The sequence below is a fragment of the Eimeria maxima genome, genomic scaffold, assembly GCF_000499605.1.
Source record: "Eimeria maxima Weybridge genomic scaffold, Emw_scaff915, whole genome shotgun sequence".
Classification (NCBI taxonomy): Eukaryota; Apicomplexa; class Conoidasida; order Eucoccidiorida; family Eimeriidae; genus Eimeria; species Eimeria maxima.
The window spans coordinates 1-14,341 of record NW_013566859.1 but is presented as its reverse complement, the minus strand read 5'-3'; the positions used below and the strand labels follow the sequence as shown (position 1 = coordinate 14,341).

The 14,341-nt window shown below is 56.2% G+C and overlaps 1 protein-coding gene across 1 annotated transcript; it reads left to right on the top strand.

The window, feature by feature from the left end:
• Positions 1-1,378: 1,378 nt before the first annotated feature.
• EMWEY_00045600 (hypothetical protein, conserved) lies at positions 1,379-13,622 on the top strand (the record flags this gene model as incomplete). The annotated part of the gene is made up of 6 exons (XM_013483045.1): positions 1,379-3,832; positions 4,006-4,385; positions 4,595-9,585; positions 9,778-12,869; positions 13,059-13,277; positions 13,410-13,622. The coding sequence occupies 6 exons, from the start codon at positions 1,379-1,381 to the stop codon at positions 13,620-13,622; spliced, it is 11,349 nt and encodes a 3,782-aa protein (XP_013338499.1).
• Positions 13,623-14,341: the final 719 nt, after the last annotated feature.

The window sequence follows — 14,341 nt, the reverse complement described above, 5'->3', positions numbered from 1 at the left end:
AAAGGAGACAATAAGGGAGAAAAGGAGACAATAAGGGAGAAAAGGAGACAATAAGGGAGAAAAGGAGACACTTATTAATTAGTTTCTTCTTATTTATTAGAGGAGAAGAGGAAGACATAAGAAAATAATCTCTATTTATCTCTGTCTTCCTTTTTTTCTCGTAGGCACGGATGGGGGCTAAGCAGCAGGCAGGCTAGCTAGCTAGCTAGCTAGCCAGCTAGCTAGCCAGCTAGCTAGCTAGCTAGCTGTAAGGGGACAGCAACAAGGGTTCATTGCTGCTGTGTCTTTGTGTCCCCTTGGCCATCAGGTGCAACGGGAGGCCATAAGAGACTCAGCAGCACCACGACGCCCTGTGCTGCTGCTGTGCTGCTGTTGTGCTGCTGCTGTTCTGCTGCAGCAGTGTTGCAGTAGTGCTGCAGCATAGGGCTCAGCACCTTCAACGAAGATCAGCAGCAACAGCAGCAGCAGGACGAGCGGCCACACCAGCAAGCCCTCTTGGCTGCATGCACCAATAGTGTAGACAGAGTACACAGACATTCTTGGCTATTTGTTCCCAATTTGCATGCAAAAAGAAGCAAAAAAAACAACTGCAGGCAGCAGACATACTATAAACAGCAGCAGTAGCAGCAGCAGCAGCAGCTAGGCTGCAGCAGGATCGAGGGTAACTGCAGCAACTACACAGCTACAGCCACAGCATCTATAAGACCTGCAGCAACAAAAAGAGATCCATTGGGAATAGCAGCAATAGCAGCAGCAGCAGCAGCAATAGCAGCAGCAGCAGCAGCAGCAGCAGCAAAACAGTGCTACACCAATGGCAGCAGCATTATACCAGTAGCAGTGGCAGCAGCAGCAGCAACAAAGTAGAGGAAATTGGTCTAATTATATTACCTTTGCTGCTTAAATAAATAATAATAATAATATAATATAATTAATTAAAAGAATTAAACAAAAAAAGAACAAAAAAAAGGAGAAAAAAAGAAGAAAAAAGAAGAAAGACCACCATAGCCACACAACACAGCCCCAAGGAGACCTACAGCAGCAGCAGCAGCAGCAGCAACACCTCCCCCCCAGCAGCAAGATGTTTTTGCTGCAGAAGAGGAGGATTTATTATTTAATTGCCAATATTTGCAGCAGCAGCTTGAGCAGCAGCAGCAGCAGCGGCAGCAGCACCAGCAGCATCTGCAGCAACTGCAGCAACATCAACCAACTGCTCCATCCTGCTGTAGATCTACCTTTGTTGTTGTTGCTGCTGCTGCTGCTTCATGCTTCTTTTATTCTCTAGGAGGAGATCTGCTGCCTCATGCGCTAGCAGCAGCAGCAGCAGCAGCGCCAGCAGCAGCAGCAGGATGGACTGCTTGCTGCTGCAGTCCTCCTTAGAATGCCGCGCAGCAGCAAATCCATTGGGCCTTCTCCTTTGGCTCCCTTGGCACTCCCAGTAGCAGCAGCTGCAGCAGCAACTGGAGCAGCAGCGACAGCAGCAGCAGCAGCAGCAGGTCCATCACGAGACACAGCAGCAGATGCAGCACCAGCTACATCTACAGCAGCAGCAGCAGATGGTGTAGCAGGTGTAGCAGCAGGAGTATCTGCTTTGCATGCATCCCCTGTTGCTGCTGCTTCTGCTGCTAAGCCGAGTACAGACACCCCACATTCGCTGCATGCAGCAGACAGCAGCAACAGCATTGCATGCACTTTAGAGGCACTTGAGAGGCTGCAGCAATTGCTGCGGAGTCCCACAGCAGCAGCAGAAGCAGCAGCAGCAGAAGCAACAGCAGTAGCTGCTGCTGCTGCTGCGGACACGGGAGATGCAGCGGCTTCGAGAGTTGTGCTGCTGCTGGACGGGCAGGAGGACAAACAGCAGCAGCAGCAGCAGCAGCAGCGAGAGCAGCAGCTCCAGTTGCAGCAGCAGCAACAACAACAACAACAGGTGCAAGAGGATATTTTGCTGCTTCAAGAGAAGCAGCAGCAGCAGGATGAGCAACAGCAGCAGCAGCAGCAGCAGCAGGTAGTAATCAGACGATTAGCTGCTGAGGTGCATGTAGTAGTGTCTGCTGCAGCAAACTTACGCATGCCTGCAGTGCAGCGTCTGCTGCAGCAGGTAGTTACTGCTGCTGCTGAGGGTAGCCAGCAGCAGCAGCAGCAGCAAGAGCAGCAGCAAGAGCAACAGCAGCAGCATGAGCAGGAGGGCGCAGTAGTCGTCTCTGGAGGGTCTGCTGCTATAGCACCTGCTGCATCTGCATCAGCAGCAGCAGCAGCAGCAGCAGCAGATGCAGTATTTCTTGCTGTATTAACACCATCAGTAGTATGCAGGAGCAGCAGCAATCTGCTGCTGCTGCCTCCTTCTTTGCTGCAGCATTTAGTACATTTATCTTTATGCTGCTTAGATCTACGGTGTCTCCCTTATCTTGCTGCTGCTGCACCTCTGCTGCAGCAGCTGCTGCTGTGCAGCAACAGATTAACAGATAATTCCTTACGAGCACTGCAGCATCTGCAGCACCTAAGGATCCTCTCTCTTAGTAATAATTGCTTGCGTCTACCAGGTACTGCTGCTGCTGCTGCTGCTGCTGCTGCTGCTGCTGCTGATGGTGCTGGTGGTGCTGCTGCTGATGGTGATGGTGTTGCTGAGGATTCCTCTGCTCAACAGCAGCAGGAACAGCAGCAGCAGCACGAAGGACGGGAAGCTTCCCTAGCAGCAGCAGCAATCAACAGCAGCAACAGCAACAGCAGCAACAGCAGCACCAGCAGCAGGGAGCTATTTGGTGTCTGTTCTTTGCTGCCTACATTACCCTCGCTGCAGGTCCTTGACATCAGCAGCAACTCTCTGTCTTCCTTAGGGGAGCAGCTAGCTAGCTCATCGCTGCAGCAGCTGCTGCTGCTAGATGCAAGAGATAACCCCATACAGATTATAGGGGGATTAGAATGCGCCCCTAAGCTGCAGCAGCTGCTGCTGTCCTTGCACCCGCAGCAACTGCAGCAGCGGCAACAGCAAGAACAGCAGCAGCAGCAGCAGGAGCAGCAGCAGCAGGAGCAGCAGCAGCAGGAGCAGCAAGAGATGGGGCCCATTCAGATATGCCACGATACTCTCAAGAGCATTACGCTTGAGCTGCTGCCTGAGCAGCAGCAACAGCAGCAGCAGCAGCAGCAGCAGCAAGTGGGAGCATTGTGTGGAGGGTCTACCGCAGGAGGGAGCAGCAGCAACAGCAGCAAACGCAGCAGCAGCAGCAGCAGCAACAGATGTAGCTTGAGCAGAAATAAGAACCGCTCTGCTGCTTGCTTCTGGCGTTCTGTACAACGCTGGAGAGTACCCCAACTGCAGCACCTCAATGTCATCAGCAGCAGCAGCAGCAACAACAGCAGCAGCAGCAGCAGCAGCAGCAGCAAGTTTCGGGCACTGGAGATAATTGAAGACTTGTGGAGCCCCTCCAGCAGCAGCAGCGGCAGCAGCAGCAGTGCTGACCAGACCAGCGACAGTGATGCCAGGCTATCTCCGCCTAACACTTCTAGCAGCAGCAGCAGCAGCAGCAACAGCAACAGCAGCAGCAGCAGCAACAACAACAGATGGGGAGTTTGTTTGCGTCCTGTGTCTTCTGCTGCTATATCTTTCTCTCAGCTGTCTCGATTGTCAATTTGCTGCTGCAGCAGCAGCTTAGATGGTTGGTTGCATGCATTTGCTGCTGCTGCACTGCCACAACTGCAGCAGCTAGATCTAAGAAGCAACGGTCTGCTGCTGCTGCCGCCCCACACCTTTGATAATAAAAAGAAGTTGCTGCTGCTGCTGCTTGATGATAATCCTCTGCTGTCTATACAGGCTCTCTTGCTCGCCTTAAGACCCATCGTAAGACCTGCTGCTGCTGCTGCTGCTGCTGCTGCTTCTGTCCTTGTTGCTGCTGTCTCGGATGCTGCGGTGCATGCAAGCTTCTGCTACTGTGTTGCTGCTGCTGTTCCTACTCCAGCTGCTGCTGCTGCTGCAACTGCAACTGTGTGCTGTTGTGCTGCTGCTGCATGCAGGCGCAAACGCTGCAGCATTTGTCTCTGCGAAATACGCCGATTGCTGAGGGCCTATACCCATCGCTGGAGCAGCGACAGCAGCAGCAGCAGCAGCAGCAGGAGCAACAGCTGCTGCAGCTGCAGCAGGAGGCAGGTGCCCAGCAGATAGCTGCAGCAGCGCAGCAGTCGCCGTCGGTCCTATTTATAACGGATAAAGAATATGAGCAATTGGTACGCCAGCAGCTGCAGCAGTCAGAGGAGCAGCAGGAGAAGCAGCAGCAGCTGCTGCTGCCTGTGGCACCCAGCAGCTGTTCAGCAGCAGCAGCAGGTGCAGCAGCAGCAACAACAAATGCCAATGATGCAAATGTGAAGGCTCAGGCAAAGAAACGTTCTGCGTACAGGTTCGTGTGCTGCTACTGCTGCTGCTGTTGTTGCTGCTGCTGCTGTTGTTGCTGCTCTTCGTGCTGCTGCTTGTGCTGCTGCTGCTGTTGCTAAGGATTTCCCCTGTTGCAGCGCATCCTATCAGTAACCGCACTGGCCTATCCCGCGTTTTCCAATTGTTGTTGGTGTTGCTGCTGCTGTTGCTGCTGTTGCTGCTGCTGCTGTTTAGGCAAAGCGTTATAGCGGCACTACCGAAGCTGCTGTCATTGGATGGTTTGCTGCTGCACCAGAAGAAGGCAGCAATGGGCTCTCCTGATGCTGCAGCTGTTGCTGCTGCTGTTACGAAGGCTGTGCTGCCACCGAGTATCCTTGCAGCAGCAGAAGCAGCAGCTGCTTTTGCAGCGGGAGGAGCAGCAGCAGCAAACCCAGCATCTGGAGAGATGGGCGGAGACAGCACGCAGCAGATCGAACTCGCTCAAGATGCGGCGACGCAGCAGAAGCAGCAGCAGCAGCAGCAGGCGTGGCTGCTGGTGGAGAAGCAACAGCGGCTGTGGCGCAGCAGCAGACCTGCAGCACAAGCAACAGCAAATGCTCCTAGGGGGTCTTCTTTTGCTTCTCGGTTGCTGCTGCAGCGGGAGAGGCCTGCGAGCGGATCATCGCCTGTTGCTGCTGGCATTGGGAATAGCAACAGCAGCAGCAACGACAGCAGCAGCTGCAGGAGCAGCAGCAGGAAGCCTGCAGAAGTGGAGGAAGCAACAAGTGTTGATTCGGCTGCAGCCTCTGCTGAGGCAACAGCAGCAGCACCAGCAGCAGCAGCAGCAACACCAGCAGCAGCAGCAACAGGCGCTGCAACAAGCAGCAAGTCGTCTTGGTTTGCAGGAGTTGTAAGACGCTTCGTCCCCACCCAATTGAAGGTCCCCTTCTCCAAGCAGCAGCAGCAGCAGCAACAACAACAGCAGCAGCAACAAGAAGAAGAGCAACAGCAGCAGCAACAACAACAGCAAGAAGAACAACAGGAGGAGCAGCAGCACACACAGAAGCAGCAGCAACAAGGCTCTCCGAAGCAACGTAGAGCAGCAGCAGCTGCTTCTACACCCGAAGCAGAGGAGTTGCCACCTGGAAGGTGGCAGAGGTCCAACAAGGTGCCATCCCTGGCCCTCAGCAACAGCAGCAGCAGCAGCAGCAGCAAGGACACGGGAGAGGCCTTAAGCCATCCTCAAGAAGGGGAGAGCTCTTGGGAGACGGCGCACTCGGGTGAGCAGCAGCAGCAGCACCAGCACAGCCAACCGCAACACCAACAGCAGCCGCAACAGCAACAGCAGCAGCAGCAGCAGAAACGGCGAGGGGATGCTGCTCTTGCAGCATATACTCTTGGGAGGAATCTAGCCAGCAACACGCGCTGTAGTTGCAGCAGCTACAGCAGCTGCAGCAGTAGCAGCTGCAGCAGCAGCAGCAGCAGCAGCAACAGAAGCAGCAGCAACAGCAGCAGCAGTATTATGAGCAGAAGCAGCAGCTACGAGAGCCTAGCTGCCTTCCATGGCCGGAGTTTGCCTGTGGGGCCCTCACCCTCATCCTCACGGTGGGCCTCCCCTATGACTCTTTCTCTTGCTGCTGCTGCTGCTGCTGCTGGCCGTGGTGCAGCAGCAGCTGCTGATGATGGTGGGGATTCGTCGGTTCTGGAGAATATACAGCTGCCGCCTTCTCGATCCGCTGCAGCGGCGGCTGCAGCAGGAGTAACGGCAGCAACAAAAGCAGCAGCAACAACAGCAGCAGCTCCTGCTGCTGCTGCTGACGATTGTGATTTTTTGCTTGAAGAGAGTTGCAGCGATGACTCAGCAGCAGCAGCAGCAGCAGCAGCGGACTCAGACGCATTCGCATCTCCAGAAGTAGCATCGCAAGCAGCAGCAAGTGGAGCAGCAGCAGCAGCTGCTGCTGCATCGCCTGAGAAGCCGACAGATATATCAACAGCACCAGCCACTCCTGCTGCTGCAGCAGCAGAAGCAGCAACGGCAGCAGGCAAAGCTGACTTGTGCTGGAAGAGGCGAGGCTTGCCGCTGCAACAAAGGGAGCAGCAGGCGGACAGCAGCAGTAGCAGCAGCTGCAGTGGCGCCTCCAAGGTGAGAGACAGTGCTAGCGCTGCAGCGGATGTAGCAACAGCAGCAGCAGCAGCAGCAGAGGCTGCAGCACGTGTTGCTGACGCTGCTGAGGACGTAGCTGCTGCAGCTGAGACAGCAGCACGACAGACTGGCGATGCAGCAGCAGCAGCAGAGGCTGCTGCTGCTGCTGCGGAGGAAGCTGCCGCTGCAGCGCAAGCTGCGTGTGATCGAGCAGAGGGCAGGTTGGCGCAACGCGTGCATGCAGCAACAGCAGCAGGTGCAGCAGCAGACGCTGCTCTAGCAGGTACACAAGCAGCCCTGCATGCTGCTGCTGCTGCCGCCTCGCGATACCAACGAGCAGCGGCTGTTACGGAAGCAGCATGCAACTCTGCTGCTGCTGCTCAGGAAGCTGCTGTAGCTGCAGAGGAAGATGTACAGCAGACGGAATTGGCTGCTACTACCGCTGCTAATGCTGCAGCAAAGGCAACTGCTCAGGTTTCTCGGGCCTTCAAAGCTGCAGCAGCAGCAGAAGAGGAAGCAGCAGCAGCAGAAGAGAGCGCTGCAGCAGCTAACCTTGCCGCTTCTGCAGCAGCAGAAGCTGCAGCGGCAGAAGCTGCAGCGGCGGAGGCTGCAGCGGCAGAAGCTGCAGCAGCAGAAGTTGCAGCGGCGGAAGCTGCAGCGGCGGAAGCTGCAGCGGCGGAAGCTGCAGCAGCAGAGGATGCAGCAGCAGAAGCAGCAGCGGCAGAAGCTGCAGCAGCAGAGGCTGCAGCGGCAGAAGCTGCAGCAGCAGTCGCTGCAGCAGCAGAGGCGGCAGCTGCAGAAGCAGCAGCAGCAATAGCTGCAGCAGCAAAAGCTGCAGCAGCAAAAGGTGCACTGGCGGAGGCTGCACTGGCAGAGGCTGCAGCAGCAGAAACTGCAGCAGAAGAGGCTGCAGCAGCAGAAGCTGAAGCAGCGGAGGCTGCAGCAGCTGAAGCTGCAGCGGCAAAAGCTGCAGCAGCAGATGCTGCACTGGTAGAGGCCGCAGCGGAGGAAGCTACAGCAGCGGAGGCTGCAGCAGCAGATGCTGCAGCAGAACAAGCTGCAGTGGCAGAGGCTGCAGCAGAAGAGGCTGCAGAAGCAGAGGCTGCAGCAACAGAGGCGGAAGACGTAGCAGCAGAAGCTGCAGCAGCAAATGCGGAGGCAGCAGAATTTGCTGCAGCAGCTGCGGAAATAGCAGCGGCGGCTGCGGCTGAAGCAGCAGCTGCAGATGCTGCAGCAAAAGATGCTGCAGCAGCAGAAGCTGCAGCAGCAAAAATGGCAGCAAAAAGGGCTGCTGCAGCAGACGCAGCAGCTGATAGCGCTGCCGCAGCAGAAATTGCAACAGCTGAAGCTGAAGCAGCAGCAGCAGCAGCGGAAAAGGCTGCAGCAAGGGAATCTGCAGCAGCCGAAGCAGCAATAGAGGAAGCTGCTGCAGCGGCAGAAGCCGCAGATGCAGAGGCCGCAGCAGCAGAAGCCGCAGAAGCAGAAGCTGCAGCAGCAGAAGCTTCTGCAGCAGAGGCTCTAGATGCAGCAAAAGCTGCAGCGGCGGAAGCAGCAGAAGCTGCAGCAGCTGAAGCAGCACAAGCTGCCGAAGCAGCAGCAGCAGCGGAGGCGGCAGAAGCAGAAGCAGCAGCAGCGGAGGCAGCAGCAGCAGAGGCAGCAGCAGCAGAAGCTGCAGCCGCAAGAGCTGCAGCAGCAGACGCTGCAGCGGCGGAAGCTGCAGCAGCAGAGGCTGCAGCAGCAGAGGCTGCACTAGCAGAGGCTGCACTGGCAGAGGCAGCAGCAGTAGTAGAAGCGGACTCCAGAGGCGCAGCAGCAGCAGCAGCAGAAGCAGCAGGGGCGGAGCTAGTGTCCAGCAAGTCGGAGACTGTACATACGAGGGAACAAGCAGCAGCAGCAGCAGTTTCTTCGGAAGCAGCAACTGGGGATACTACAGCAGCGGATGATGCAACAGCAGCAGCAGCAGCAAATGCAGCAGCTGCAGCGGATGCAGCAGCAATAGAGTGGCTCACAGACACTGCCTACAGATTGGGCTGCACACAGGCAACAGCAGCAGCAGCAACAACGGCAGTAGCAGCAGCAGCAGAGGAGACTGCAGCAACAGATACAGAAACAACACAAGAAGCAGCATTGAAATCTGCTGCAGCAGATGCTGCAGGGCCTGAGGCAGGAGCACACCTGCTAACAACCACGGAAACTGCAGCAACAGCAGCAACTACAGCAGCAGCAGCAACAACATCAGCAAAACCAGAGGCGGCAACAGCCAGCGCGCCAGCGCTTGACCGTGACGGCATGCGGAGCGTTAGTGGGCCAGAGGCTGCAGCACGAGAGCAGCAGCAACAGCAGCAGCAGCAGCAGCAGCAGCAAGATCGAAGGGAGCAGGGGCAACATAAGGAGGAGGAGCAGCAGCTTAATGGGATCCATAAGCAGCAGCAGCCCGATAAAGAAGCTCTGCGGCAGACGGCGTTACAAAGCAGCAGCAGCAGCAACAGCAGCAGCAGCAGCAGCAGCAAGACTTCTGTGGTTGCTCTAATATCCACGCGCTGTACGACCACCTGCAGCAGCGGCTATGATGCTGCAGAGGCCTTTCCTTCTGTAGGGGAAGCAGCAGCTGCTGCTGCTGCTTCAGCTGATGCAGCAAGCGGCAGCACGCAGCAGCAGCAGCTCCAGCAACTGCAGCAAAAGGAGGAGCTGCAGCAGCAGCGGCAAATTTCGTCTGCTGCATCTACGAATGACCTGCTCCCTCGCATTCGCCTTCTGCTGCTGCAGTCTGTGGCTCACGACAGGCAGCAACAGCAGCAGCAGCAGCGGTTGCAGAAGCGTTGGCGACAGCAGCAGCAGCAGCAGCAGCAGGAAGAGGAGCTGCTGCCGCTACGTATTTTGTTGCAGACATTTTCTAAGGCAGCGGAGTCTATCGTACGCATGCAGAAGCAACACCTGCTGCAGCAACAGCAGCAGCAGAAGCAAAAGCAACTGGGTACTCAGCAACAGCTTGCCACTCTCTCTGCTGCTGTTGCTCGCGTCCATAAGACGTATGCAGCAGCAGCAACTGCAGCAGCAGCAACAACAGCAGCAATAGCACTCCCGCATAGGGACACAGACACAAGTAAGCAGCAAAACACTCAATTTGCAGCAGCAGCACCAAAAGCTACTGCTTCTGCAGCAGCAGCACAACCACCACCACCTTGCCCTTGTGTCTACTTATATAACTAACTACTGCAGCAGCATTAGCAACAACAACGGCAGCAGCAGCAGCAGCATACCCTTTTTTTTCTCTGTTCGTGTTGTGTGTGTACAGCTGATGGTTTGCTTCCCTTTGAGGTTGGCCTACAAATTGCTGCTGCCTTCTGGTCAGCCCTCAGCAACGCGGTGCAGCTGTCGTCGCTGCAGCAGCTGCAGCAGCTGCAGCTGCAGCAGCAACAAAAGGTGCAGCAGCAGCTGCTGCTCTCAAAGAGAAGAACAGTAACCGCAAGCGATGCTGCAGCGCAGGCGAATGGGAAGCTGCTGCAGCAGCAGCAGCAGCAGCAGCATGCGAATTTGCGCAGAAGCAGAAGGGCAGCAGCAGCGTCAGTGCATTCGGTGTTGATCTTCGATGCAAAGACCTTCGAGCTTATTCAGGTACTGCAGCACCAGCGGCAACAGCAGCAGCAGCAGCGACAACAACAAGAGCAGCAGCAGCAACAGAAGCAGCAGCAGCAACAGAAGCAGCAGCAGCAACAGGAGCTGCAGGACCAGCAGCAGACTCCTGGGGCAACGAAGCAGCTGCCATCGCTGCAGGATTGCTGGCTAACGAGCTTCGCACACCGCGAGAACTGGGCACAGAGACAGAAGCAGCAGCAGCAGCAGAAGCAGCAGCAGCAGCAAAGACGGCAGCAGCAACAGCAACAGCAAGAACAAGAGCAGCAGCTCCTGCGACGTCAGGAGCAGCAGTTGCAGCAATGGCGAAAGCAGCAGCAACGGATGCTGCTCCAGCCGTTGCCGATTGTGTCTAGGGCAAGCAGCAGGGAAGGCGCACGAGCACGAAGCAGCAGCAGCAGCAGCAGTTGGCGAGGCATTCGCAGCAACAACAACAGCAACACCAACAGCAGCAGCAGCAGCAGCAGCAGCAACGCGGAAAGCAGTTTGATAGCCCGGTTTCACCGTCATCAACTGCAGCGTCCAAGATCTGCGGGGCATCCTGCTGCTGCTGCTGCTGCTCCTGCTGCTGCTGCCATACGACAGGCCTCATCTAGCAGCAGCTACAGCCGCAAGTTGCTGCATCCTTCATCAGCAGCAGCAGCAGCAAGTGCAGTTGCTGCAGTTGCCGCTGCAGCTGACGTTGCTGCTGCAACAGCTGCAGCAGAAGAAGCAGCAGCTTTAGCTGAGGCTGAGCAGGCGGTTGCTGAGGCCGCAGCAGCAGCAGCTGCAGCAGCTAGAGCAGCAGCAGCTGCTGCAGGAGAAGCAACAGCTTATTCCTCCCTAGGTGCAGCACTAATGTCTCCTTCTTCCCTAACATTAAGCCCTGATAGTTCTTTGTCTCCTTCTTCTGCTGCTTCCCGCTGCAGCTGCAGACGTGTTGCAGCAGTTAAGGCATTTGCTGCTGCTGCTGCTGATACCGATGATGCATGCAGCCCAGCAGCAACTACAGCGGAAGCAGCACCTCGACAACGCCTGAAAGTGCGCATGCACGCGGAACTGCCAGCAACAGCAACAGCAGCAGCAGCAGCTGCATCACCTGCAGCAGCAGCAACACATCCGTGGGGTATCTCCCACAGTGTAGACAACGGGTATTCATTGCAGCAGCAGCGACAGCAGCATCAGCAGCAGCAGCAACAACAGCAACAGAAGCAGCAGCGTGTTCGTTGCTCCAGGTGTGGCTGCAGCTGCTGCTGCAGCTGCTGCAGCAAGAGCAGCAAACTGACAGCGCCGTCGCCTGCTGATCAGCGCTGCACTGTAGCTTCCCCTGCTGTTCCTGCTGCTGCTGCTGGGCGCCCTCAAGTCGGGCTGCTGCAGTGCCGAGGGCGCTCGCCAGCTGCTGCTGCTCCTGCAGACCTATTGAAGCCGCGCATCTCATCACAAAAGATGCAGCAGCAGCAACAACAGCAAGAGCAGCAGCAGGCCCTTGCTGGCATGAGACAGCGCAACTGCACAGGACGGATTCCTGCAGCAGCAGCAGCAGCAGTGCCGCGCGAGGGAGCAACCTGCAGCACCGTTTGTTGCATGCAGCGGCATGCTTGCTGCTGCTGCAACAGGAGCACCAGCAGGAGCAGCAGTATGCCTCGGTGTTGCTGCGAGCAACAACAAGTTGCTGCAGAGACAGTACAGTGCAACATCTGCAGCAAACTGGCGGGAGCAGCACAATCATCGCGACACCATGCTGTTGATGCTGCTGCTGCTGCTGCTGCTGCTGCTGCTGTGTCTCTGCCTGCGGATAAAGGGGAGGATTTCAGTGCAGCAGGAAACAGTACTCATGTTGCCGGCTGGGCATCACAGCAGCAGCTATTGCTGCAGCAGCAGCTTCTGCTGCAGCAGCAACAGCTGCTGCTCCGGCAGCAACAGCCTTATCTGCAGCAGCAACGGCACCGGCAGGAGCAGCAGCAGCAGACGCAGCTGCTGCCTCCAAGGGCTTCGGAGCTGCGAGGATCACTACAGCAACAGCAACAGCAGCGGCAGCAGCAGCTTATGCTACAGCAACGGCAACGATCACCACTTGCTGTCCCAGCAGATGCAGCAGCAGCACCAGCAACAGCACCAGCAGCAGCAGCGCCTTGTTTGTTGTCTTCCGCTGCTTCACATGATTCGTGCTGTGGCTGCTTGGGGAATCAGTTGCTTGTACAGCAGCAGCAACTGCAGCAGCAGCAGCAACAGCAGCAGCAGCAACAGCAGCAGCAGCAACAGCAGCAGCAGCAACAGCAGATGATGGTTTACGATCACCAGTCCCCTGCAGGATTGACGTTTGCTGCTGACGAGGGTCTAACTTCTCTTGCTTCGGCGGTTCCTGCCGCTGCAGCGGCTCCGGCTGCTGCTGCTGCTTCTGCACCGGTTCTTCCTGTTGCAGCAGCAGCAGCTGCTGCTGCTGCAGCAATGCCAGGGCGGACTCTGCACAGCGTTGAGCCCCTCGCAGCAGGAGCTGCTGCTGAGAACTTCTGTCAGCTATTCATTCCTAGCAGCAGCAACAGCAGCAGCTGCAGCAACAGCAGCAGCACTGATGCTATTCCCCCTGCTGCTCTATTCTTTTTTGCATGCGCTGATCCACAGCTGCTGCGCGCTGCAGCAGCGCCAGGGGGTTTGCAGCAGGCAGCAGCACAGGCAGGAACGCTCTCCTCCTCCATGCGTCAGCAGCAGCAGCCTCAACAGCAGCAGCAGCAGCAGCTGGTGGCGGCGGTGGTGTTGGGTGTATCTGTCTCAGCTGTACGTCGATGTCTACTTTTCTGTGTTTTTCTTGCTGCTGCGTTTTGCTGCTGCTGCTGCTGCTGCCCTGGTTTTTTGCTGCTGATGGTTGTGCTGCTGTTGCACCGGTGCAGTAGGGAGCAGCAGATGGAGTGTATATGCAGGCCTGCTGCAGCACAACCCTTTTGCTGTTGTGTGTGTTTGCTGCAGGCAGAAGCCGTTATGAGTGCACCAGCACCCGACGCAGCAGCAGCAGCAACAGCAACAACAGCAGCAACAGCAGCAGAGACGTCTCGAACAAACGGTCTTTTTGACACTATGCCACGACAGCAGCAGCAGCAGCAGCAACAGCAGCAGCAAGTCGCTGCTGCTCTTCTCTGTGCTGTCGCTCCAGGGTTGTGTCGCATTGAAACGAACTTGCTGCTGCAGGTGCGTGCTGGTGTTGCTGTTGCAGCAGCAGCAGCTGCTGCTGCTGCCTTGCTGCTTCTTTAGTTCCCCTTATTAGCAAGCTGATCTGCTGCTCGTGTTGCTGTTGCTGCTGTTGCTGCTATTTCCCTTCAGGATGTGCAGCCGCGTATGCTTGTCTGCGGAAGGCCAGCAGCAGATGAACGGACAACAACAGCAGCAGCAGCAGCAACAGCAACAACAGCAGCAACATCAGCAGCAAACAGCACCAAGCTTGTCTCTCCCTTGATGCTGCTGCCTGCATCTTTTTTCGCTGGATATCATTCTGTGCTGCTGCAGAGCCAGGGACTCCTCGCTGTTGCTGCGTGAGCTGCTGTTGCTGCTGCTGCTGCTGCTGCTGTTGTCGTTGCTGCTGCTGTTGGTTCTGTTAGTTAGCTGCCATTGTTGTTGCTGCACCTGCAGCCGTATTACGATGTTTTTTTGCTGCTGCATGCAGAACAGAGAGGGTGCTGCCTATTTTTAAAGTTACATACAGCTGAAGCAGCAGCAAGAGCAGCAGCAGCAGCAGGAGCAGTAGCAGCAGCTACTGCTCTTGTTGCAGTGGGAATAGCCGCAGCAGCTACGATTGCTGCCTTTTTTTAATAGTTGCTCCCTTTTGCATCGTTTAAATATAGCAGCAACAGGAGCAGCAGCAGCAGCAGCAGCAGCAGCAGCAGCAGCTAACCGTTGCTGCTGCTCAATCCAAGCCTTGCTGCTGGTGTTGCTGCTGTTGCTGCTCCTGCTGCTTCTGGTAGGTTGCTTGCTTTGCGCAAGTCGCTGCTGCATTATTTCTTTTGAGCTTCGTCATCTGGCTGCAGCAAGTGCAGCAGCAGCAGCAGCAAGAGCAGCAGCAGCAGCAGCAGCAGCAGCAGCAAGCGAAGCAGCTTGCTTTGACTCTTTTTCTATTTCGGGTGTATAGGCAGCTTTTTGCTGCAATCAACACATTTTCTCTTGTCTAACTTTTCTTTAATCCTTTTTGTCTCCTTTTGTCTCCTTTTGTCGCCTTTTGTTTCCTCTATATATCCATGCATTATATATATATATATAAT